The 25,183-nt window shown below is 41.2% G+C and overlaps 1 protein-coding gene across 4 annotated transcripts in view; it reads left to right on the forward strand.

The window, feature by feature from the left end:
- SORT1 (sortilin 1) overlaps positions 1 to 25,183 on the forward strand; it is a 74,221-nt gene that overhangs the window by 24,202 nt on the left and 24,836 nt on the right. For 2 of the 4 annotated variants that reach the window (XM_033434571.2, XM_033434586.2), the window contains exons 2-8: positions 5,077 to 5,136; positions 6,550 to 6,623; positions 16,818 to 16,920; positions 17,453 to 17,617; positions 20,746 to 20,819; positions 23,710 to 23,759; positions 24,650 to 24,777. In XM_033434571.2, coding sequence (XP_033290462.2) covers positions 5,077 to 5,136; positions 6,550 to 6,623; positions 16,818 to 16,920; positions 17,453 to 17,617; positions 20,746 to 20,819; positions 23,710 to 23,759; positions 24,650 to 24,777 — 654 coding nt within the window. Of the gene's footprint in view, positions 1 to 5,076; positions 5,137 to 6,549; positions 6,624 to 16,817; positions 16,921 to 17,452; positions 17,618 to 20,745; positions 20,820 to 23,709; positions 23,760 to 24,646; positions 24,778 to 25,183 lie in introns of all 4 variants that reach the window. The other 2 variants (XM_033434564.2, XM_033434577.2) reach the window with 1 other exon arrangement.

Here is a 25,183-nt window from a genome sequence, read left to right on the forward strand (position 1 = left end):
CACAGGCCTCTTGGTGGCTGCAGTAGCAGCCTTAGCATCTCATGCCCGTCTCTGGGGTCCGCGCTGATACCCGCGACTCGCGCCTGTCTCTGGAGCTCCTTTAAGCGGCGCTATTAATCCCCTCTCCTCGCGCACCAGGAAACAGAGGCAAGCAAAAGTCTCTTGTCTCTTCAGCAGCTCCAGACTTTTTCCCGGACTCCCTCCCGGCTAGCTGTGGCTCACTAACCCCCTGCAGGCTGTGTTCTCGCCGCCAACCCCAGTCCTCTCCCTGGGATCCGACCGAAGCCCGAGCCTCAGCTCCCAGCTCCGCCCGCCCCGGCAGGTGAGCAGACAAGCCTCTCGGGCTGGTGAGTGCTGGTCGGCACCGATCCTCTGTGCGGGAATCTCTCCACTTTCCCTTCCGCACCCCTGTGGCTGTGCTCTCCTCTGCGGCTCCGAAGCTTCCCCCCTCCACCACCCGCAGTCTCTGCCCACAAAGGGTCTTCCTAGTGTGTGGAAACATTTCCTCCTTCACAGCTCCCTCCCACTGGTGCAGGTCCCGTCCCTATTCTTTGTCTCTGTTTTTTCTTTTTTCTTTTATCCTACCTTTGTCTCTGTATTTTCTTTTTTCTTTTATCCTACCTACCTTTCTTTTATCCTACCTTTTTACCCTACCTGTATATGGGGAGTTTCTTGCCTTCTGGGAGGTCTGAGGTCTTCTGCCAGCGCTCCGTAGGTGTTCTGTAAGAGTTGTTCCACATGTAGATGTATTTCTGATGTATTTGTGGGGAGGAAGGTGATCTCCGCGTCTTACTCTTCCACCATCTTGCAGCTCCTCCAGGACCTGCATTATTAAAAGGTATTTTCACTGTGTATAGAATTCTATCTTTACAGGTTTTTTTTCCTATTCTTTAAAGATGTTGATACACTGGCTTGCATTGTTTCTGGAGAGAAGTCTACTATGATTCTTTGTTCCTCTGTATGTAATAATCATTTTTTCTTCTGGATTCTTTTAAGATTTTTATCACTGAACCAATGGATGCTAATGGATGGGGTTGTGTTCCTGTCTTGCTAGTTGTTTGGCATAGGGTGTCCAGCACTGTAGCTTGCTGGTTGTTTTTTGTGTGTTTCTGTTTGGATAGTTTCCACTGGGAGTGTCTTCCAGTTTGTTAATCTTCTCTTCTACAATGTCTAATTTCCTGTCAATCCTATCCAGTATAATTTTCATCTCAGATGTTGTAATTCTCATCTCTAGAAGTCCAATTTGAGTCTTTTTTTTATATCTTCTGTATCCTTATTTAATGCTTATCTTTGCTCAGTCTGTTCTCTAACTTCTTTACTTTTATATTGGAGTGTAATTGCTTTACACTGTTGTGTTAGTTTATTCGCTAACTTCTTGAATGAACATATGGAGTATAATTATAACTTTTAATGTCCTTAATCTTATTATCTGTGTCATTTCCGGGTCAGTTTGATTGATTTTTCTCTTCATTATGGGTCCTGTTTTCTTCTTTGCATGCCTGGTTATTTTTTATTGACTGTTGGACGTGGTGAATTTTATCCTCTTGGGTGCTGCATATTTTAATATGCCTGTAAATATTCTTGAACTTTGTTTTGGGACGTAGTTAGGTTACTTAACAATAGTTTTTGGTCTTGTTTTTAAGCTTTTTAGGCAAGACTAGTATAGAATTTAGTCTAGGATTAATTTTTCTTCATTACCAAGGTAAAACTTTTCTGAGTATTCTGTCCAAATCCTTGTAAAATATGTGGTTTTCTCCTATGATTTTTGGGAACAGAAATTGTTTCTGGTCCTGTGTGACACACAGATATTGTTTCCTTCAATTTTTTCAGGTATGTTTTTCCCTGGCCTCAGGTAGTTTCCTCACATTCATGTGATGATTAGTACTCAGATGAACACTTGGCACTGTTCTCTTTCTTTGTAGCTCTTTCCTCTTTCATACACTAAGCTATGAACTCCAGCCTCTTTGGCCTCCTCAGACTATCAGCTCATCTCTTCAAGTGAGGAAGACCTCTGGGCTCTGCCTGGGCTCCTCTTCTTTGTACCGTGGCCTGAAAATTACCTCCGGACAGTAAGCTAGGGCAGATGTAGGCCCTCGTTTGGGATCATTGTCCTTCATTGCCGGAAGTCCAGTGTCTTGAAGACTGTTGTTTTATATATTCTGTGCTTTTTTAGTTGCTTCAGGTGGGAAGGTGAATCTGATCCATGTTACTCCATCTTGGCCAGAAGCAGAAGTCCTCTCAGAATAGAACTTCTACATTTCATTCTCATTTCTGCCTTGGGGAAATTAAGTGGATCTGGCCTTATCTTTTCACTTCATTATCCTCCTTTTCAGAGCTTTCCAAGTAGTTCTTCTAGGAAATGAATTCAATATTTATTGTCTTCCATGTGCTGTTGCTATATATTAGTTGCCAGTATGAATAGGCTTGGTCCCTGCCCCAGATGGGCTTCAGGTCTAGTGAGGGAGGCAGACAAGATTCTTGTTGCTATAGTTAAAAGTAACACACGTTTTGAAATATCTAAGATACTACCGTAATGTAGAGTGACGTACATTGTGTTAAACACGGTAAATAAGCAAGCATTGGAATTAATGGCCTTTTGCTGACATTTGTCAATTCTGTCTCCTAACTATGACCAGATTGTCCACCCTTTTCCTGGACATCTGTAATCCTCCCGTTGAAGGGGAAGGATTGTATCTGGGGTCTTGGTTCCCCATTCTCCTGGATTTGTCTCCTTTCCATATGACCTTTTCTTTCCACCTGAGCTCTGGTCTGTTGTTAGATCTGATTTCATTTTTGTCTTTTACGTTCTCTAGTATAAGAGTGGTAAAAACTGAAATATAAAAAATTAATTGCTTTTTTCTCTGGGTGGATGAGTTTTTCAGTGAGTTTGTGTGTTTTCAGAAGTAAAATTTAATTGGTTGTTGGGAAGGGAAGGGAAGGTTAAGGGTAGCAGACCACAATTGTAATTCATGAATTTCACCTGCATTTTCCCAAAGGAACTCTGGATGATGAATGAGGTCAGCTATCCTTTGATTTGTTTGGGTTAAGTTGAGGGTTGCTAGTGTCATCTAATAATCCTCCTCTTTCTGTGACTGAGCAGTAGGAAGATGTGAGTAATTCCAGTGTCCGCTGATTGGGTCAGGTGTGTAGAGCATTGCCTGAAAAGTGAAAGCTTGATCAAGCTAGCCAGAGCTCCTGGGATGGGATTTTTCTTTTATCCTAGTCAGCTGTTGTGCCCAGAACCTTTCTTGGAAAGATAGCCTCTGTTTAGGTAACTGTTAGCCCATGTGATCTATCTGGTGTTTGTGGAAGCTCTGAATATTCCTGCTCTCCTCAAGGAGCTCATTGATGTAATTTCAGACACTGTATCCTCACTCAAGAGAACATGCTGTCTTGCTCTGTGTGGCATCTTACAAGACGCACTGCTGTGTCAGTTTTTAAGCTTCTGGCTCCAGATGTCTCTAGCAGACCTACTTTTTCTCAGATGCTTGCCCGGCTTACATGTATGAATAACCTTTCTGTCCTGCAGTGGCTGTGAGAAGCTCTGAGCGTTTGAGAGTTAACCAGCACTTACTGAGCAAGCCGTCTGTGTGGCACTGATTGTACTATTTACAGAGATTGTACAAGAGATTCTGTCGACCTCAGAGGTACTTACAGCACAGGGGGAAATAATATAGGTGAATTCAGTGGCCCATTTAGGAGGACCACAAAGGAAAATTAAAAGATAAGCAAAACAGTTAGTGTTTTGAGTTCTGTTTCTTCAGACTTGTCTGTTGGGAATGGTGGCTTGAGTGACCAAGAAGCTGGAATCCCACCAGCTGCTTATGGACATGTTCTATTTTGAGATCAACTTTGTGGTTTGGGAAGGATGTATAATCACTTTCAACAAATGCCTATTGAGCATGCAAAGTATCATGGTAGGCACAGGGCATACTGTGACTATAAAATTATATCCTCAGCTCCTAAGGAACTGCGCATATTTGGAAAGGCAGGACATATTTAAGATTTTTTAAATCTTAATAATATATAAGTCTTCATAAAAGAAAAGCATAGTCGTCAACATTTAGTAGAAATATAGACTAAACTACTAACCCCTCTGGGTGGTGGGGCTGTGGCGGGAAAGAGGAAGGATCTTCATTTCTTACTATATACATTTCTATATATATAGTAAGAAATTTTTACCAGTGCTAATGCTGCCTTTTTGGTGTTATTTCTTTATCGGTTAAAAAAGTGATAGAGACCAGTAGATTATACACATAATGTTAACCTTGAATATCTCTGTGTGATAGAATTATGAATGATTTATATTTTCTTTATTATATCTATTGTACACATTTTCTATAATGGATGTATATTATTTTAAAAATAGAGAAGAAAGTAGTTGAAAACCAAAACTCAAAAGCACCTACAATAATTATTATAGCTGCATTTCAATATGATTACCATATTTTGGATATAATATACCAGCTTTCCCGTTTTTGTCTCCTCACTCACCGCATCTCTATTAAGGTTGTTCTATTATTATTAATACTATTATTGTTGTTGTTATTATTAAATAAAAAGGTGAAACAAGGGCATTTACTCTTGCTTCTGTCCCTTGTCATTTTGGGTGAGTTAGCCTAGAAGCAGAAGGAATCCAGCTATTAGCTATTCAGCTGTACTGTGAAGGCTGCTTAGAAAAATTTTAACTATGCTGATCGGGTTACAGTTATATCTGTCATTGTGGGCTGTGATCTCTTGTTTTAAAATATCCTAAGAATACTTTCTATATCTTTATATTTAGTTCTGTTGGAGAAGGCAAATAGATTATCCCATCTCCCCATCTGGTGCAGTGAAGAAAACTCATCTGCTTGGCTTACTTTGTATGAGAGAGAATTGAAATTTCCAACTTATTTGTAATTTAGGTTAAGTGGTTAAATACTATCTTGTCCAAATTTTTTTGTTCCAGGAATCCATATCCCCTTATGATTATAAACATAATTACTTTGAAAGTAATAGTGTTCTGTATTATTTAAAGAAGTCAAAGATTGAAGAGGAGATGTCATTTCTAAATTGAGGTTTTTTTTTCCCTTATAGCATGTGTTTGATGATCTCAGTGGCTCAGTATCCTTGTCCTGGGTTGGAGATACCACTGGGGTAAGTAATGTTTTGAGTCTGTTGATTCATCCTAACAAGAAGATGGTGTAGATTTGGGGAGTTTAAGCGCTAAGTGTTTTACCTTCTGAAATTGTCTCCAACCTCAGTCGTAGAAAATGCATGTTTGCTGGACAGACTTTCAGAAAGCTGTGGTCGATTTTGTTTTGCTTTAGAACTAGGAACATCTTGTGACCACCTTCTTCCATAATAGGAAGATAAACACCTTTTTAGTCCTTGGTGGCTGCTTGGCATCAAGATGAGCAAGAAGAAGAAAGAGGAAAGAGAGTGCTATGTGCGAAAAGGGAGACTTACAGTACGAGGGAAAACTTCTGTGTGGAAGCGGAAAACTGCACATTACACATCTTGGCATTTTTCCTCCAAACTGTATTGTTCCGGTGTCCTTTCCCACAGTTAATGTTGAAGGATTGTAGCGCCCATGGGCTTATCGCTGTTAGCTCCATCTTTTGTCCCTTCCCCTACCACAGAGGAGGTACTGCCAGGATCGGGGGAATGGGAGAGTCAATAAGCTCCCCCTTATCCATCCTAGTATGTAGCCCATCTCCTAGTAGGAGGGATGCTGAGGATTCATTGGCCTCAAGTCTTGAATCAGGGCTTGGCATTACCTGTGTCGGTTATTACCCTGCCTGACAACATCAGGGACCATAGCTCATGCCCCTCTAGTATTCCAGTAATGTGTGCATCAGAGCACTGAGGCACGTGATGGCTGTATCAAGAGCTGAAAGAAATATAATTTTGGCACTGAAGAGTAAGTTATAAATTAAATTTTAAGTTCCTGGTAGAATTTCTTCAAGCAGGTCTCGTTTTCTTCTAAAATTTGAGTTGTTCCCTGTTTCCCATGATTTATCCATTTATCTAAGACAGTTGCTGTCTCCAAGATTTGTTATATGGCTATTTGAGACTCCCTAGCCACTTGTTCTAATCTTTCACAATCTTAACCTTCATGCATATTTTTCTCTAGAAAAATGCTTATTTAAAAAATTGATTTCATGGAGAGCTAATGGCCGGGGGAAGAAGAAAAGGACCGATGTGACATAGTGACTTCTATTAGAGCATCCACCCTATTCTAGCCTCTGTAAGCAGAGAGATGATTCTTGCTTGAGAATATCTTACAATAATGTGAATACAAAATAGTTAAATCCTTCCTTTACTGTAATGTGGAGTTGATTAGCTCTGTCTCACTGCTTCAAGTGTAGGCGATGAGACCATCTCAACAAAATGAGTGGAAATTTTGAATCATTGTAAGCCCTAATCACTTGGTCCTTCTTGGTTTTCAGATATAGTATTGCAATGTAGGCTCCTACGAAGCAGGGCTCCTGGCAATCGTTCAGATGGTCAGTTGTTGCAAGCATGTAATCGGACTATGTTTCTTACCACATGCTTTTGTCTCTCCAGATCATTCTCGTCTTGACTACATTCCATGTACCACTGGTAATTATGACTTTCGGACAGTCCAAGCTATATCGAAGGTGAGATGCCTAGCATATGATTGGGGCATCTGACTGAGTAATGCATTGTGAATGTAAGTTCTCTGCTTTTCTAGACATGATGGGATCCAACAGTTGATTTAAAAGATCTTCTGGCCATCTTAAATTTTCACCAGACTGTCACACTCAGCACACTTTTTAATATCTATCTACTTAGCAACCTGAAGAAGTATGAAAAGGGATCTAGTTCCAAGGAAATTAGGTTGACCTGACTGAGTGGCAGAACAGTAAAGGAAGATGAAGGAAGTGTCTATAGGGGTGTATGCATATTAATTTAAATGGATATTTGTGGGGAGGTAGCTTAGTGTTTAACCATCTTTCTATTTATTATGAGCAAAAAATGGTTTTTATACCCCTGAAGTTACAATACTTACTGTATCTTCCAAGTGAATTTCTTTTTTTTTTTTTTTTTTTTTTGGCCATGCCGCACAGCTTGCAGAATCTTAGTTCCCCGACCAGTGATCAGGCCCAGGCCGCCACAGTGAGAGCGTGGAATCCTAACCACTGGACTTCCAGGGAATTCCCCCAAGTGAATTTTTTTTTATCTAACATTTTAAGCCCCAAACATTGTTTTTAGATCAGGAGGAGGTTCTCAGATCAGACGTACCAAAGTGCCTGGTAATGATTGTGGTAATGTATGTTCTGGAACCATAGTCTGTACTGTGACATTCACAAAGCTTTAGAATTATCTTCTCAAAGGTACAGCCTGGGGGCTTCCCTGGTGGTGCAGTGGTTAAGAATCTACCTGCCAGTGCTGGGGACACGGGTTCAAGCCCTGGTCTGGGAAGATCTCACATGCAGCAGAGCAGCTAAGCCTGTGCGCCACAACTACTGAGCCTGCTCTCTAGAGCCCGCGAGCCACAACTACTGAGCCCGCGTGCTGCAACTACTGAAGCCCATGTGCCTGGAGTCCGTGCTCCGCAACAAGAGAAGCCACCACAATGAGAAACCCACGCACTGCAATGAAGAGTAGCCCCTGCTCCCCGCAACTAGAGAAAGCCCACACGCAGCAATGAAGACCCAACACAGCCAAAAATAAAAAATTAATTAATTAATTAATTATTAAAAAAAAGTATAGTTTGGTTAAAGAGTAGGGTTCTTTTCGTTACCCATAAAATTCAAAACCAGCTAATATCCAGAAGTTGTTGATTGTCTTCCCAATCATTTGTTTCTATCCCATTTTCCCCCTAGAGACCTAAAGAAATTTGACATTTCAGCAGATGACACAGAAATTACCCTCAGGGCCAAAGGATCTCCCAGGAGCCATCATACTTTCTCAGGGTTCTTTTTTGATTGTTGGTCTTGGCCAAGGCGGGAGTGAAACTCTGAGATAGATCAGCCCAACCTCCCTTCCTCAATAGGTGACCCTTGACTGCTGCTCCTGAGCCTGGAGATGGTGCTCTCTGCCCTTTAGCACAGTGACTTTAGCTTAAAAATAGGCCAAGAAGGAATTGCCATCTTGGAATTGTTGTATGCTCCATGAAGGCAGGTTCTTGACTAACTTGGGGTTCTCTAGCAACTAGCCAAATGTCTGACACATAGCAGGCAGGCAGTACATATTAATTGAATGAATGAATGGCTTGCCTTTTCTAATAATTCTTAGACTAATAATATTTTTGATTTGTTTGATAAAGATTGACAATGTATTATAGAATCCTAGTTCTAGAAGGGCTATAATTTATAGGTGACTTTGTTTATTAAGTTAGAACAGTAGTTGAACCATTTCAGACATATGAAAAGTATCCTGTTTTAGAAGGGAAAAAAATGCATTAAAATTTTTGTAACTTTAATAACTCTTTACATTTTTTAAAAAAATTTGCTGTTGTAAAATCTTTCTTTATGATACAGTTTTTCTTACCAATGCACCTTTCATTAAAAAAAAAGCAGGGCTTCCCTGGTGGCGCAGTGGTTGAGAATCCACCTGCCAATGCAGGGGACACAGGTTCCAGCCCTGGTCCGGGAAGATCCCACATGCCGCGGAGCAACTAAGCCCCTGTGCCACAACTACTGAGCCCACGCACCGCAACTACTGAAGCCCGTGCACCTAGAGCCTGTGCTCTGCAGCAAGAGAAGCCCCCACAACGAGAAGCCCGCACAAATGAAGACCCAGCACAGCCAAAAATAAAATAAATAAATTTTTTTTAAAAAGCAATAAAACCATATTATAAAACATTTGGAAATTTTAAAAGAAAGAAAAAATTCACCCTAAAGTCAAGTAATCTTATTTACAGTTTATTGTCTTGATTTTTCCCCTATAATGTTATACCATATGGCTAGATAGTCTAGGAAGCCACATGGTATAGTGTAAAGTTGCCAAATTTTATTGGCATATAGGCCTGGGATTGGATCTCAGCATTGTCATTTGTGAGCAGAATGAACTTGGGCAAGTCATTTAACCTCCCTGAGTCTTTTTGGACGTCTGTAAAGGAAAGGTGATAATAGCGGCCACCTTAGAGCTGCTGCGAGTTACGCTTTGCGGTGCCTGGCACGGAGTAAGAACTTGGTGCTCTTAGCTGCTACCGTGCCAACGGCCAGATATGGTATGTAGCCAGCATGTACTGGCACTGTGGTAGAGTTTTTTAAATGAATTGAAAGCCTTCCGAACCAGTTGATAAAAAGTGCCTGACAGCAGGTGCCTCCATGGCTTCTACAGATGCACACCCCCCTTCCCCGCCAACATGCAGGTGTTAGTAACGCTTGGCGTTGCAAACTATAACCATTCTGATTGGTCAGTGCTCGTACCATGATACTTGTCATATTCCCTCTGCTAGTAACCCATCATTTTTGTTAGATTGAAAGAATTTATTTAATCATTATTCTCTTGGACAGTTAAGTCGTAGCTAATTTTTTCACTATTGTTAATGCCGCTGTAATCAATATCACACATATATGTCACAGAAGATGCCTATTTCCAGTTTATGTTTTGGTAGCAAATGAAAACCTCCTCTCTGATTGATCTCTACATGTTTTGAAGCCTTTATAAACTCCTTCTCTTGGTTGAATTATCTCCTAAATCTGTTGCCTCAGCCATTTTTTTGCTTGCCTTCTGAATTCACTTTTTAGTCTCTATAGTGCTCTTTAATCCTGTGGCTAGAACTGGACCTGACAGACCTGCCTCATACCCGTGGGGAGTGAAATGTGTTTTCGCGACTTCTTTTCCTATTCTTTTGATTTTCAGTGTTGTGCTTACTTTGAGACAAAACCAAACCAAACAAAATGGTATCACTGTGTTACTGTTTAAATACCTACCACCATCTGACTCAGCCCTTTTCCATCCTATATTTGTCTAGTCTTGTGAGAAACCACTAACATGCAGTTTACCAGAGAGTAATCCTATTTGTTTCTGGTATACTATCATGTTACTAAGGTTCTTTTTCTTCATTTTGCACAGCGGGTTGTTTGTTTGTTTGGTTGGTTGTACAAAGGTCATTTTGAATATTAATTACTTCCTCCCTGCTGTGAAGTGAAAACTCTTCCAGAGTTTAGGTGGAAACTGTAAATATTCCTTGTTGCCTCTCCAGTTGGGCTGGCCTGGCCTGGCCTGGTCTGAAGTGACTCATGTTGTTGGACACACCAGCCAAGAGGCACATGTTGCTTCAGAAATGGGAAAGGGAGGGAGCAGTTTGATCGAAATGAGTCCTGAATATGCTGAACTTGCCTAACTGAGGAATAAAATAAAAGCCTGTTGAAACTACTCTGAAGATTCTTCTGTTTTTCACAGCTTTAATGATTGTATTATTTATTGGATTATCTTTCTCTGCTACATCTTATGTAGTCAAAGGTTCATTTGGGATTCAAATAGAAGGCAGCTGATCACATGCCACCTGCCTTGAGTAGTACTGCATGGAGGCGCACACAAGGAGAAGGAAGTTGTCTCTGTTAGCTGTGCAGAGTTGGAGCATACTTCAGTCGTCAGGTTGTGAAAGAGGATTGTTGAAAGATTTGGGAAATAAAGTCCCTAGACGTTAGTGTTTGGGTAGAATTGAATAATATATTAATATCTTGAATTAAAAGGAATCATGTTTGAATAGTATAAAGTTTGATTCTCTGTTAAGTAATATTAATTCATATAATAGATTATAAAGTACATTTGCCTCTCACTTGCAAATATGAAGTTAAAAAGGAAATAACTAGCTACAGTTAAGATGATAATTTGATTTTTGGCAACTAAAAGATGTTTTGCACCTTTTTGTTTTATGGCGCCTTGAGTCTAACCTTTCATTGTAAGATTAGCTACTTAGTAAAGCACATGTAAGCATTATGTACAGCAAAATTCTGTACCAAATTACCAGAAAACTGCTGGGCTATTTTATTTGTGATTTCTATTTCCTGTTGAGAGTTGTTCAGATTTTGGAAATTAATAAGGGAATCTCAGAGATTTCACATTAAATTTTATTCCATAGTCAATGTAAGTTTTTCAGGATGTTACTTGAGGTTTTAAAAAAAGGATAACTTGGGCTTCCCTGGTGGCGCAGTGGTTGAGAATCCGCCTGCCGATGCAGGGAACACGGGTTCGTGCCCCGGTCCGGGAAGATCCCACATGCCGTGGAGCGGCTGGGCCCGTGGGCCATGGCCGCTGAGCCTGCGTGTCCGGAGCCTGTGCTCCGCAACGGGAGAGGCCACAACAGTGAGAGGCCCGCGTACTGCAAAAAAAACACAAAAGGATAACTTAAAGATATAGAACAGATATTAAAGCAAAGTTCAGTAAACCAACTTCTCCAAGGCATGTCGTTATGACAACTTTTTTTTTTTTTTTTTTTTTGCGGTACGCGGGCCTCTCACTGTTGTGGCCTCTCCCGTTGCGGAGCACAGGCTCCGGACACGCAGGCTCAGCGGCCATGGCCCACGGGCCCAGCCGCTCCACGGCATGTGGGATCTTCCCGGACCGGGGCACGAACCCGTGTTCCCTGCATCGGCAGGCGGATTCTCAACCACTGCGCCACCAGGGAAGCCCCTATGACAACATTTTTAATGATATGCTTGGTTCAGTTTTCACTGCAGTAGATCATTAACAATGACTGCATATTTTAGTTACAAGGTTAGCATAAATTCCATCTACAAAATATATTTTCTTGCTTTTTATTTCTTAAAGAAAAAGTTTATTGAAATGTATGATGATGGCATTTTACTACAGCTTCACTTTTACAAACTTAGGGCGTATAAAAATCATGAAACGAGGTGGTTTTCGTCACTTAAGAAATATTCCCATGAAAATACCTATTCTTAGGGTTGTCTTGTTTATCAAAGCAAAATAAGGACCTTAGTTACATACTCATATTCCTTCTGATAAAAAAAGTTTTGTGATTTTACTTACAATATTTTACCCTCTTTATTTTCCCTCTTATATTTTCAAAATAGCTATAGAAAACATGCATCCTTTTCCAATAAGGATAACACACAATGAAATACTAAATAAAAACACATAAGGTAGCATCAGACAGTTGGGGTAAAAAAAGAGACTGAAGTATTAGGAGTTTAGTTTAATGTAAATTCAAGTTCTGCCAATTTTACCTGGCAGTGATCTCAGGTCTGTGATTCTTTTGGCACATTTTAATAACCTACATTCTCCTTACTGATCTTTTAACTGGAAATCTCAATCCAGTTAATTGTCATTATTCACGATAGTTATGTTCTACAGTCTCCGTGAATATTGAATTAGTGAATACTGAACCATTGTTCCTGGGGCAAATACAGAATTAGGTTCCTGCAAACCTCTGACCACAACATTCATTTTCATCAGTTGATCAGTACATAATCTTGTTTTGTGTGTGTTTCTGTTTAAAGATACCTTATGTGTATTATTGATTCATTAACATTGAGCTCACAGCCAACTCATGCCAGAAAGAAGCTTATCTAACTCACGTGTTTTCTCCAGAAACACTAAACAGCACTTCAACACTATGCTTGGGGGCTATTTAAACAGCAAAGCACCAACAAAAGGCACAAAAATGCAAAATGCATGGTACTATATAGACCGTGAGGACGATACTCAGGCATAGTATAAGAGCTGAAACAAGAAGGCAGAGTGGCCCCTTGTTGGACCTCAGGTGGGAACATTTTTGACTCAAATTTTTTTCTCTGCCCTGTGCATGTCTGCAAATGACTAGGAAAGTGCCAAGAGTATGGGATTACAAATCTTAGTGAGTAGGCAGATTTGCAGGTATGGAATTCGTGAATCATGAAGATTAACTGTATAAGCTTTCCCCATTAGTGAAAACTATAAAACTATCATTTTTTTAGTTGTCATCCTTGTTGCTTTTATGTAATAATTTATAGTGACTTAATCATGGCAAAAATGAACTAAAGGAGTAGAGAAATGGTTAGTCCTGAAAGCAAACCAAATGAGGATATTTGTGCTTTTTTGATTGTTGAGAAAAGTAAAATATAAGATTCTCTGAGATATTATAAGATTCTTTTTTTTTTTTTTTTTTTTTTCCGGTATGTGGGCCCCTCACTGTTGTGGCCTCTCCCATTGCAGAGCAACAGGCTCCAGACGCGCAGGCTCAGCGGCCATGGCTCACGGGCCTAGCCGCTCCGCGGCATGTGGGAATCTTCCCCGACGGGGGCACGAACCCATGTCCCCTGCATCGGCAGGCAGACTCTCAACCACTGCGCCACCAGGGAAGCCCCAGGATTCTTTTACTGTTACTTCTCGTTAAATGTCTGCAGGTCAGATGCCCGGTGTCACAAGTTCCTCTCTATTGTAAATGAAAAGTGCTCAAAAACAAGGGTGTAATCCTTGGCCATTGACATTTGGGTTGAGTGTCAGTCAGCATGTGAATCTTCTGGAAAAATGCCCTCCTGAGTCTTTCATCTTACTAGGAATTTTTTTTTGCATCCGTTCATTTATTCATTGGTTTATCCATTCAACACATTTTTTTTCTTTAACATCTTTTTTGGAGTAGAATTGCTTTACAATGGTGTGTTAGTTTCTGCTGTATAACAAAGTGAATCAGCTATATGTATACATATATCTCCATATCTCCTCCCTCTTGCGTCTCCCTCCCACCCTCCCTATCCCGCCCCTCTAGGTGGTTACAGAGCACCGAGCTGATCTCCCTCTGCTATGCAGCTGCTTCCCACTAGCTATCTATTTTATATTTGGTAGTGTATATACGTCCGTGCCACTCTCTCACGTCGTCCCAGCTTACACCTCCCCCTCCCCGTGTCCTCAAGTCCATTCTCTACTTACTAGGAATTTTGATGCTATATCTTACCAGGACTCCATGTGGTGATTACCTTTTTTTCCCCATTTATTTAAATGTCTAGATTTTTCATGTTCTTTGGGGGTATTAGGCTCTATTCCAAAAATATTTGTATTCCAGCACTATTTTTTGTTATAAATGTACATATTCTTATGCGTGTTTATACCACAGATTTAAGCAAAAGTGATCATTTATTTTTAGTAACCAGAAAGAGCAGATATTAGGATTGAGGTATAGAATTGTTATTAAAAAGACTTATCTCTAAAACAGATGGTTTTATAGGGCTTTGTTAATGTTTGACTACTGTTCATATCTCTATTATCATATGGAATTTGAAAAGTGATTTATTTTTCAGGGTGTTTCATTGATTTCCTCTTCCTGATATATCATGTATGCTGATATAATGCTGATAAAAAATAAAGCTACTTTAAAATAAAGTGCTATATTAAAATATATCCCTGAGCCCAACGTGGCCTCCACAAAACCCTACTTTAAATCCTACCAGGTTGAAACTAGTCCACTGTGCTCCGTTTGTTTAACTGGCTAAAGTGTCAGAGTGTTGCAGCAGATGATTTTTGTTTCGCTCATGTCGCTTCCTTTTTCTGAAGGGCAGGGATGTGTTTGTTGTGCCAAGTTCTTGAAAAGCAAGCAGACTTGTCAGCAGGGTTGTGGAGGGTCCCCGGGATGTCGTGAAGGAGCGGCAACGTGTAAGCGGGTGATAATCGAGCCACTGCAGACCACTTAAGACGTTGTCTGAGCTATTGATGATACAGGCACTGTAGAACTAGGATATGTTTATGCATATCTCTTTTTTTTTTTAGTAAATGTATTTATTTATTTTTGGCTGCGTTGGGTCTTCATTGCTGCACGTGGGCTTTCTCTAGTTGCGGTGAGCGGGGGCTACTCTTCGTTGTGATGCGCGGGCTTCTTATTGCGGTGGCTTCTCTTGTTGCAGAGCACGGGCTCTAGGCGTGCAGGCTTCAGTAGTTGTGGCTTGCGGGCTCTAGAGCGCAGGCTCAGTAACTGTGGCTCGCGGGCTCTAGAGCACAGGCTCAGTAGTTGTGGCGCACGGGCTTAGTTGCTCCGCGGCATGTGGGATCTTCCTGGACCAGGGCTCGAACCCATGTCCCCTGCACTGGCAGGTGGATTCTTAACCACTGCGCCACCAGGGAAGTCCCTATGCATATCTCCTGGCCTGCTGTTGGGAAGATAAGAACTCTTGTACTCTAGAGCCAAGAAAGAGTAATACGGGAATCAGTTGGGTGGTACCTAATCCCTGTTTTATTTAACTAGGACTCTTCTCTGTGTATGTTCTGAGAGATGGGAAGACAACTTAAAGTCCCATGTAGTTTGCTTTAGCATTCTGTCGGGGACCTGTACAGACACTGAGAGATTCTTCCCTCCTGTGTCTCTGCACCTTCCTATAAGCTGATCTTTCCTGCCAGGCCACAATCCCTGGCAAGGAAGAGAAAGACCACAGGTTGCAAAGGAAGAATTCCTAACACATAATTAAAAGTTGTCTCAAGTTCGGGGCTGAGAGTTAAGAGAACTGGACTGTAGTTTCAATTTTGCCCTTAATTAACTGGTTGACTTTTGATGAATTGCTTCCCCTTGAACCTCCTCATGTGTGAAATGAGGGATTTGGACAAGGTGTTCTCTTCAGTCCCTTGTATCTCTCATGTTCTGTGGGTCTGTGATTCTTTCTTTGTTGAGGCTGCTACCAAAATTGTACCATCTTTTAAGTCATATATACTATCATTGAAGACCACTGTACACTGTGTTTATCACTGGGCAACTAACTTGCAGTACATAGTGGTCATCACTCGTGGACATTGAAACTTAATGAATATTAAGATTTTAGCATTATATATCATAACAGAACTGTGTATAGTATTAAACCTGTCAAAATTAAACAGCTACTGACTTTGTTTTCTTTTATTTTTTGAAATCTAAACATGGAATTTAATACCTCTCAAAGATATTGTTGGAATGAACTTTTGGGAAAAGCTTTACCAACCCAAGAGTTGAGATTAAGTTTCTTTGTCTTCCCTAACTGAGTGCTGCATGCATTAAGAGACTTGTGCTTAGGGATGGTAACTTTGGTGGGGGACTTAACTTACAGCTTTATTGTGAGTACTGTGCATTGGTAGATTAGTTAGAAAGCCTTTGGCTACATTTACCAGAGATCCCAACTCAAGCTAGCTTAAATAATAAGGGAATTCATGGCTCATAACTAAATACAGAGGAAGGATGGGTTTCAGGGTCAATTCAGTCCAGGGTCATAGGTTCTGCTTCTCTGGAATTCCAGAATTGCCTCAACAGTACTGTCCACTTATGTTGGCTTCATCTTCAAGTTGTGTTCTCATTGTATCAGAATGCTTATAGCACTTTTTTGTTTTGCATTCACATACTACAACATGGGGGTTTCTCAACCTTGTGCTGTTGACATTTGGGGCCAGATAATTCTTTGTTTCTGGGACTCCTGTGCATTGTAAGATGTTTAGCAACACCCCTGGCCTCTACTTACTAGATGCCAGTAGCACCTCAACCCTGAGTTATGATAATGAAAAATGTCTCCAGACGTTACCAAATGTTTACTTGGTGGGGTTGGGGGATGGGGCAAAAATACCCTGGTTAAGAAGCACTGATCTAAAGGAAGACAGATCATTTCATTAGGTGGTTGTCTTAAATGTGTTTCCTAATAGACCCCAATTCCCCCCTTTTGCCTTACTGGCTCAGCCTGGATCACCCCCTCACTCCTGACCCCATCACCCATGAGGGGTTGGAACTTCTTTCCACTAATCAGGCCCACCACTGGAGGTACGGGTAGAATCAACTTCCCTGAAGCTGTGACCTCTTGAGGAGGGTGAGTGCTTCAGTAAAGTCGGCGAGAGTGATGGAAGCTGGGTGGGAACCCAACAGTGTCCGTGACCTCTGCATTCTAAATTTGTCTTTTTTTTCTTCCTCTCAGTGAGGACTATGGAAAGAACTTTAAGGATATTACAAATCTCATCAATAACACCTTCATTCGGACTGAATTTGGCATGGCTATTGGTCCTGAGAACTCTGGGAAGGTGAGACTCATTCATACATATACAAAGCTGTGCATGATACCATATACAGGGCTGTCAGATGTTGATATTTGAATGATCCAGTGGTACACAGCAATATATTTAGTTTACTATTACTGTGTTTTAAAAATTAAACATGATTTAATACTGATCACAAAACAATGGAATTTAGCACACAGATTCTTTTTTTGGACCCTGTCCAAGAGGCACCAAAACTCTTCATAATTATGTGGTGGTTATTTAGCATTGTAAGGTATACATCTTAAGGCAACATTTTAGTCTTTGGGGAAACTGGCTAATCTCAAACTGACCAGGCTCAACTTCATAGATATAATATACTGGCTCAATTCAGGACAGTATTTTTTGATAAGACTAATACTTGAGGAGTAGAGTGTACCAATTAATCTGTTTTTTTAACTCTTCTTACTTTTGGAACTAAAATTTTCTTAACAAATGTCTGGTGAAAATGGTTCAAGAACTTCCTGTAGTTTCATAGTATTATACCCTGATGCTGAACTTCCTTCTCCCTAATCAGGTGATTTTAACAGCAGAAGTGTCGGGAGGAAGTCACGGAGGAAGAATCTTCAGATCATCCGATTTTGCAAAGAACTTTGTTCAGACCAATCTCCCTTTTCATCCTCTGACTCAGATGATGTATAGTCCTCAGAATTCTGATCATCTTTTAGCTCTCAGCACTGAAGTAAGTTAGGTGAAGAGCTTGTCTTGCCTTTTGCACTTTTATAGTCTCAAAATATACTGTCTTAAAACGACCCTGTAGGTAATGCTTTTTATGTTGGACTGTAGTGACTTCTTACGGTATGAAGTATGTATTTTTTGCATTTTTTCCTATATGGTAAAGGGCACAGTTTTCATGTGCTATCTATTCCAGATAAGTATGATGTCTAGTTGTCATTACAATTTTTAAAAATTAAACAGATATGTGCTGTTGGAGTAATGAACTAGAAAACAGTTTAATGTAATCCTTCTTGTTCTACAGGGGACAAGCATAAATTGTCAAACTCCTAATGATGTTATTGTTCCTTTCCTATGGCCAAACCACATCTTTATAATTTTTTTGTTTAGGTCCTTGGTATAAAAGCCTGTTGATTTCTGTCTTTGACACCCATGTATTAGATACCCAGAGTCTTAAACCCCTGTGCCCGCTACCACATTCCTATACTCTCCCCAGAAACCAGTGTCCCTCCCTGTCCCTCCTGCCTCTCTTCTGAAAGTTCCCTGAGGAGCAGCTCAGCTTTTCCTTTCCTGGAGGATCAGTCTCCTGTATCATGAATGTTAAGGGCCCAGAGTGGCTGAGTTGCTAGACTATGATAGTCGTAATTGCCCTCTATATTTATGTGGCTGTCTCTCATCTTATTGCTTAGAGTGTGGTCTAATGACCAGCAACATCAGATAGAAACCCTTGGGAGGCTGGTTTAAGATACAAACTCCTGGGCCCCGATCCATATATAGTATGTTGGTGACTTCTGGTTGCGAGGTTGCTCGTGTTTTTAACAAGCTCCCCAGCTGAGCCTGCACACTAAAATTTGAGAGCTGTTGCCGTAATGACCATTGTGGGGACAGAAATAGGATTATCAAATATAGACAAGTTGGGCTGAACAAACGGATGGCATGGAGAGGAGGAGAAGGGCACTTGGAAGAGAAGTCTGGGTTCTGGGCCTTCTTTGGGCAGATCTTTGAGTTGAGGTGAGGCTGGAGGACTCAGGGAAGGTCAGAGTTAAGCTTAGCCAAAGGAGGCCAGAGGAAGGAAACTCGCCTTCTGGGTAGGCTTTAGATCTTAAAGCAGCAATTCCTGGGAACTGGCTTTCAGCAGCTTGAGCTGAAGGCCCTTCAAGGGAACAGAGAGACCCCTATAGGAATGGACAGAACCATTGATCTGCCTTTGGCCACCCCATCACAATTATCAAGTATCTTACGCTTATCAAACCAGGCTATCCTCAGGAAGAGGCAGGCACAGTCTGCCTTTATACCTGAAATTGCTTCCCATTAAGGGTAAGTCTGAAGTACAAGTAACCAGGGTAGAGAAGATGGGCCAATTTGTGCTAAAGTGCAAATAGGTGATACCAGACCCTTTCCTGTTTCTGAGTAGAATTAGGTAGATTAGAAATGCTGGGAGGTGAACATTACTAGAGGAGGAAAAGTTAAAGAAAGAAGAATGGTGGGTGAGAGTGGAGGAGGACTGAAGGTAATTCTGCCTAGATCTGCACCATTTAATTTCAGCTGTACTGGGACACCTCTGTCCCACCTCCACTGAATCTGGGCCCACTAGGCTCGTGTTGCCAATGTAACTGAAATTGTCAGTCTCTGCTGCACTTGAAAGTATTGACCCATCCTTCCACTTGCTTGGCTTCTGTGACATCATTCCCTTTGTTTTTCTCCTACCTTCTAATGGTTGCTTCTTGGTCTCTTTTTTAAACTCCTTTCAACCTCCCCTTAAATCCCTGCTCATTTTACTCTGAACAGTCTCTTCCACTCTTACATTTTACTACCACTGTAATGCGTAAGAGTCTCAAATCCCTGTCTCTGGTCCTGGCTTCTTCCTAGGGCTGCAAATGCCTATCTTGCTGTCCCCTGGGTATCTCTAGCTAGATGTCCCACAGGTCCCTCAAACTCAATCTAAAGCTGACGTCTTCCTTGCTGTGTCTCAGACATGTTCTTCCCTTCATCCTTATGCTGCCTAAGATTCCACAGTGCTGCTTTCCCCTCGCCCAGAATCCCAGAGTGTTCAGCTCGCGCTCGCTCGCTCTCTCTCTCTCTCTCTCTCACACACACGCTCGCGCTCGCTCGCTCTCTCTCTCACACACACACACACACACACACACACACACACACACACACACACACACACACACACACACACACACACACACACACACACACACACACACACACACACACTCCGTCCGGCCCTACAGGAAAAGCCGTCCAGTTCTACGGACTCCAGCATCTAAATTCTTCCTGAGCCGCCTCCTCCCAGCCGTGGTGTCAGGGCTCACTAACTCTTAATGAACTAATGTGGCAATTAGTCACTGCTTTTCCTGCTTCTAGTCTGAACCCTCTGAAATCCATCTTTCCCACTGTCGTCCAAGTATTCCTCTTAAAAAAGTAAAACTAGTTGTGTCATTCACCTACTTCAAGTACCTCATATAAAAGAAAGACCAGATTCCTCAGCATGGCATAGAAGGAGTGCACCCCCAACCCAGCACTGGCTCCTCCTGTCTTCACCTTGGAATGTGTGCTCCACCTGTGTCTGAAGGCTTTAGCTCCCTGCATACACTGAGATGTTTCATCACCTCTCTGCCTTTGCTTGTACTAGTCTGTCTTTGTGCAGTGATATCTCATCTCCCATTTGCCTTCTTTTGGTTACACTGCTCATCATTTAAGACTCAGCTATCTTCTTCACAAACCATCTCTGATGCAGTGTCCCTCCTTTCCCTGCTCTTACCCCAGAGACCATATTTCCGTAACACTTACCACATGTATTGAACTTCCTTATGTGCACCCCTTGTTAAACTGTGAGCTCCTTGAGAACAGGGAGTGTGTCGTATTCATCTTTGTATCCCCAGTGCAACGTCTGGTATGGTGCCTGGCACACAGTAGGCACTTCATAAGCATTTGTTATTCTGAACTTGCAAGACCCCAAAGGGCCCCCATAAACCGTGTGTGTGTCTGTGGAGCTCAGGAAGCTTGGATGGAATTTCAGTGTGTGTTTTTACTGTCCTGAATGATTGGATATGAGTTATTAAAGGTCATACAAGCAGCTGCACAGGATAAAGCTGGAATTTTGATAAGTCATTTATAATCTTTCAGAATGGCCTGTGGGTGTCCAAGAATTTTGGGGGAAAATGGGAAGAAATCCACAAAGCAGTATGTTTGGCCAAATGGTGAGTAACAGAACATTCCATCTGTGCAGGGCCCTAAACCTTTCCTGATGGTGCTGCCAGAAGTCACAGGAATAAATATTGAGCACTTACTATGTGCCGGGTACTCTTCAGGGTGCCGTAAGGGATGCGAGAGAGGGGTATGCCGCAGACCTTGACCTGGAGGAGCTTCTGATTCTTCTGGGAAAGAAGACTTAGTCTCACTAAGTTTTAGAATGTAAAGTATAAAACAAGGCGCATTACTGAGTAGCTGCTGCCTGCAAACAGTTGATTTTATGTAAATGGTGACATCAGTTGCAAGAGCATGAAGTACAGCGTTGATTTGGGGACTTACATACTTCTCTGCACACAGAGATCTCCTCTAGCGATCCATTTCAGTTATGTGGAATGTAGTGAGGCATCAGGAAGAAAGCTCAAAGAGCTTCCCGACTGCCAGAGTCACACTGTCCGTGCACCAAAATCCATTGACTTCTCTCAGTGCCCCTCCCCAACCCCGGCTTACAGACGATGGAGGGAGGGAGGAGGCTCCTACATGGGAGTCATGTCACCTTTGTTCTAACCTGGATCGGCTGCTAGTCGAGGCTTAACCTCTCTGGGCTTTAGTTTGTTCCTTCTGTGAAAGGAGATTTGTTTGGGGAATTGGGGGGACGGTTGAGCAAGAATTATGAGCCTTCATACCTCCAAAACTCTGATTAGGCTCAGACCCTTGTTTAGAGCCTCCTTCTTCTTTCTCTTTGACTAATTTCAGCAAGTTTGTTGATCTGGTTTCCCAGTTGATAGCAGGTTGCTGCCAGAGGTGGGGCATGTTGAGTGTGAACAGCAAGCACAGGCCAGCCTGAGAGTCCACTGCCTGGGAGCCACATGGAGGCAGGAGAACTCTCAGAGTAGGCAGACAGAGAACGCAACGGGATGAAAGGATTTAGTGCTGTGTCAAGAGAGCACACAGGCCTCAGTAACTTCCAATAGGAACACTGTTACCGTTTCATACGGTTGACGTTGACGACGATGGTCCGTAATCCCAAGGAAGAGTTCACTATTTAATGTCCTCTACTTAGGGAGATAGGGAAATGTGTAATACAGACATTGCCAAGTATGTCTACCAAAATAAACTATTAAAAATGGTGCTTAAGTAAAGTGTCCTTTTTTAGAAAATGCTGGTTAAATTAGGTTTTTACAGCACCACTGTGGTACACGTGTCACATCTGCTTTAATTTTATGTATTTTAATTAATTGTGTTTATATCTTATATGGTCTTATCAGGAAGGAATTTTTAAACTAACAAAGTTAACAAATTATTTCGCTCCTGATAGACCTAAAATACGTAAGGTGTGTTCAAATAAGACTATAATAATTTTGATCATTAAAACTCACCTTTACATCTGTATATCAAATCAGCACAGTGTATGCTTTAAATATCTTACAATTTTATTTGTCAGTTATACCTCAGTAAAGATAAAGAAATAAATAGAAAACTCATCTTTAAAACTAAAAAGTTATTTTAAAGTGGTATTTTATTTTGTATCCTATACAAGATTTTTTACTTTTGTAACTTGTTTCTCTTCATGGTGTCTAAATATAAGATCTGGGCTGCTGGTAACTATTTACTCACCTTTTAGATCTTTGGTTTCTAGGAAGTTACAATCTAAAGTTCTGAAAGAACATGCTCAGACCCAGCACCCTTTTTTAATTGAGTTACAGTTGATTTACAATATTATATTAGTTTCAGGTGTATAACATAGTGATTCAAAATTTTTATAGATTATATTCCATTTATAGGTAAAAAACATTGGCTGTATTCTCTGTGCTGTACAACATATCCTTGTAGCTTATTTATTTCATACATAGTAGTTTGTGCCTCTTAATCTCCCACCCCTATCTTGCCCCTCCCCTCCTCTCTCTCCCCGTTGGTAACCACTAGTTTGTCCTCTGTGTCTGAGACCCAGCACCTTTTGCTGGTGCTAATCTATAAGTACTATCAAGGTCTGAATCTAGTTCCCTGGAAACTCCCTTTCCAAGTTAGAATTTAAATAATTCAACCTCTGACCTAGTTGTCTATTTGAGGTGAAAGAACTAAATTATTTAGTTCATGCAAAGCATTGAACTAGGTTCTAAGGGGAAACAACAAAGCATAAAACTTAGTACCTGCCCTGAAGAACTCAGTAGTGTAGTAGGAGAGATAAGACAAACACTATGCAATTAAAATAGCCAAACAGGAGACAAAGGAGTGCCAAGTGGCTGACACAGAGTAGCACAGGGCTCTCGCACAGGGTTTCTCAACCACAGCACTAATGATGTTTGGACTGGACAGTTCTTTGTTGCGGGGGGGAAAGCCTGAGCATTGCAAGATGTTTAGCAGCATCCCTGGCCTTTCCCCACTAAACAGTTGTAACAATCCCCCTCCCCCAGTTGTGACAACCAAGAATGTCCCTTGGGAGCAAAATTGCCCCTGGTCGAGAACCACTGCTCTAGAAGTTTGCACCAAAGAAGGCTTCCAGTTAGAGTGACAGGGAACACTTCATGGAAGAGTTAGATTTTAACCTGGAGCCTGAAGGTTGTGAGGGTAAGATTTGGTCACACGAGAGAAAAGTGTTTTAAGAAGGAAATGATATGAGCAAATGCAAGAGGCAGGTTTGGAGAGTGTAAGGAGACCCGTTTGACCGGCTGGAGGAGTTCACATAAAGAAGTGGTGGCGTGTGGAAAACGCCTGGGGCCAGACTGTGGGAACCTTGATGTGAGGCTGTGAAAGAATCGGTGTACAGCATCCAAGAAGGCTGTTTCGGCTGGTACCCATAGGTGACCCTTATTAGACCTGCTTGGAACTAAGTGACTAAGGTTGATGCAGTCTGTTAGCAGTCTTGAACCGTGTCTTTTCTCTGTCTTTGCCTCACTGTAGGGGATCAGAAAACACCATCTTCTTTACCACCTATGTGAATGGCTCCTGCAGTAAGTATATTTTAGTCCCAGAAAAGAGTGTCCTGGTGTCCATTCATGGTAGAATATTCTGGGTTGTAAGAGGTAGAAGCATCAAAGATGTTTCCATTCTCTTGTTATTTTGATAGCTAAAGATAGCTAGCTGTTAGTGATTTTTAAAATCTTGAAAGTACAAACAACCAAGTACTATACTCTGCCTCGATCAAATAAAAAATGAAGGCTATACCCAGAGACAGTATACTTAATTTTAGCAGTGTATTTACATAAAGTAAATATGAGGCTACAAACAACAAATTGAAATGCATAGTGATTTCTGCCAAAGAGCACGGATGGTGTTTGTGTAGGTGGAAGCCGCTGGCTTTCCAATCAGCGGCACAGTTTCGAAGCTGAAAGCGTAATCTTTCATTTATTCATTCAGCGGACTCATTTCGTTTATCCATTCATTTGAGCACCTGCAGTAGTATGCTAAACACCATTCTCAGGACGGCGAGAACGAGACACCCAAGGCCTGCTCTTACGGAGCCTCAGTTCAAGTAGGGATGTTGGATGATCAACAGGAAAACCGAAACTCAAACAAGACAACTTAAAATACAATAAGATAATTGCAAACTGTGTTGTGAAGAAAGTAAAGCAGGATGCTGTGGTGTTTTTATGCAACACTGTACTGGAATTAAGTAAACTGTCTTTCTGTCCAATATAAAACCTCACATGTATAAAGATAAAACCCAACTGTGAATTTCCTGTGTCTAATTCTCTATCCTTTTATATTGTTACCTGATTAACATGCATAAGATTAAAAATTCTTTTGCTATAAAACTAAGAACAATTCTAAAACAATTGTTTTGAACTAGAGGCTCACAAGTAAGTGAAATTTTAATTAATATTTTGTCTTGTTTAAGAAGCTGACCTTGGGGCACTGGAATTACAGAGAACTTCAGACTTGGGAAAAAGCTTCAAAACCATTGGTGTGAAAATCTACTCATTTGGTCTTGGGGGACGTTTCCTTTTTGCCTCTGTGATGGCTGATAAGGTGGGTGTTTGCCTCTTCTCTGTGGGTTCTGGTGTTTCTGTAAATATGCCTCAAATAGCTTTTACTACATGTACTGATGGAGTTTCTTGCCTCTTGCAATATTTAATAAATTATGCCTCAAATAGGTAGCTTTTACTACAGGTACTGATCGAGTTACTTGCCCTTTGCATAGTTAATATCACCGTAAGATTTGGAGGTGGTTCTTTTTATAGAGGCTGATTGACTCTTCTGGGATCCTCTGTACTTTGGCCTGTGTCACCAACTGAATTCTGGTATCTGTTTTGCGATATGTAGACCCAGTGTTTGGGCTTTACTCAGACATGGATTCTGATAAAAGCAATCTACTTGCCTTTATTATTCAATAAAGATAATGGAAATATGTAACATTAATTGAGTACCTGCTATA

This window comes from Orcinus orca, chromosome 1, assembly GCF_937001465.1.
Source record: "Orcinus orca chromosome 1, mOrcOrc1.1, whole genome shotgun sequence".
Taxonomy (NCBI): domain Eukaryota; kingdom Metazoa; phylum Chordata; class Mammalia; order Artiodactyla; family Delphinidae; genus Orcinus; species Orcinus orca.